This window comes from Phalaenopsis equestris, unplaced genomic scaffold, assembly GCF_001263595.1.
Source record: "Phalaenopsis equestris unplaced genomic scaffold, ASM126359v1 Scaffold194215, whole genome shotgun sequence".
Taxonomy (NCBI): Eukaryota; Viridiplantae; Streptophyta; class Magnoliopsida; order Asparagales; family Orchidaceae; genus Phalaenopsis; species Phalaenopsis equestris.
Window position 1 is genome coordinate 1 of NW_018214164.1, and position 1,128 is coordinate 1,128.

The 1,128-nt window shown below is 38.5% G+C and overlaps 1 protein-coding gene across 4 annotated transcripts; it reads left to right on the forward strand.

Moving 5' to 3' along the window:
- Positions 1-127: 127 nt before the first annotated feature.
- On the forward strand, positions 128-1,128 carry LOC110034876 (EPIDERMAL PATTERNING FACTOR-like protein 2). Of its 4 annotated transcripts, none has more exons than XR_002295102.1 (3): positions 128-631; positions 727-970; positions 1,069-1,128. XR_002295102.1 is itself a non-coding variant. In XM_020739114.1 (3 exons), exons 1-3 carry the CDS (start codon positions 416-418, stop codon positions 958-960), a joined length of 375 nt encoding a protein of 124 aa, XP_020594773.1. In that variant the 5' UTR covers positions 128-415; the 3' UTR covers positions 961-1,091. The 4 variants fall into 4 exon arrangements, 2 of the variants coding, with proteins under 2 accessions (XP_020594773.1, XP_020594772.1); XR_002295103.1 differs by having other exon boundaries at positions 1,063-1,122; XM_020739114.1 differs by having other exon boundaries at positions 128-521; positions 597-631; positions 727-1,091.

Below are 1,128 nucleotides of genomic sequence, written 5' to 3' on the forward strand. Positions count from 1 at the left end.
ATATATAGTTTGATATTAAGCTTCGATCAGATTTACTAAAGAAAACGGCTAAAGAAGTAAAAAATCAGGTCCAGATTTTTTACATAAATCTTAAATCTTACGGTCAACCTAACACGGCAGAATCAAAATCCCTCGTTCATCTTCCTCTTTGATATTTCCGTGCTTTCGCATCAGAACCTTGCTTCTCTCTGATTCCTCTGTCCTCATAGAGGCAATATCCTTCACCTAGTTCAAATATTGTCCTTTTCATTGATTCTCTGACTTGTTGTCTTCTTCTTTGCTGCATCACTCTCTCACTCTGTCCGATAAAGCAAATAATGATACTCTTAGAGGAGATTTCCAAGCCAGTGAAGCACAGCAAACTCCATTAAAACTCCAGAAACAACCATCAACCTATTACTCTCTCCATTCTGAAATGCTTCTCCATTCATCTTCCATAACAAACATAAGAGCATTTCTTCTCATTTTCATGGTGCTGCAACTTCCTGCCTCCACTGAAGAAAGAGCATTCGCCACCCAAAGTATGAAACTAATCATTCTTCGCTATAGTTTCATGATAAAGTTGTATGCTTTTCTTGAACTGGATCAAATTGCAGGCAGATCAGTGTTCATCCACAAGGAGCTTTCAAAGGTGAAATTTTTTATTGTCCATCTCCTTCATGTGACCAATTTCTTCCTTTTTATGTTAAAAAAATTTGAACTTGGAGTGATCGCGTGTATTTTCAGAAAGGAGGCCAGGAGGTGCTGAGGGTGAACTCCATGATTGGATCAAGGCCACCTCAGTGTAAGAGGAGATGTCTGGCTTGCAGCGATTGTGAAGCAGTTCAGGTCCCTGCAACTTCTGGAGTGAGAAGTGCTTCAGTTCCTCTCTTCATGATCGGCAGTGAAAAAGATGACAGCTCTAATTACAAGCTCTTGTGCTGGAAATGCAAGTGTGGAAATTTCATCTTCAACCCTTAGAATAAAAAATGTAAAACACACTTTGATTTCTGGTTTTTTTTAATCCCACTTCGAATTGTTCTTGGTATTTTACACATGAGCATTTACATTATGTTGCGTCAGTTGCAGCTCTTTGAATAAACAGTTATGAAGTTATGAAACTGCTGCAGAAGAAGCTGATGATAAAAA

Coding starts and splice junctions, on each gene's coding strand:
- LOC110034876 (XM_020739113.1), top strand. CDS start 416: ATGCTTCTCCATTCATCTTCCATAACAAACATAAGAGCATTTCTTCTC. Junction 632..726: donor TCCACAAGGAGCTTTCAAAG/GTGAAATTTTTT, acceptor GTGTATTTTCAG/AAAGGAGGCCAGGAGGTGCT.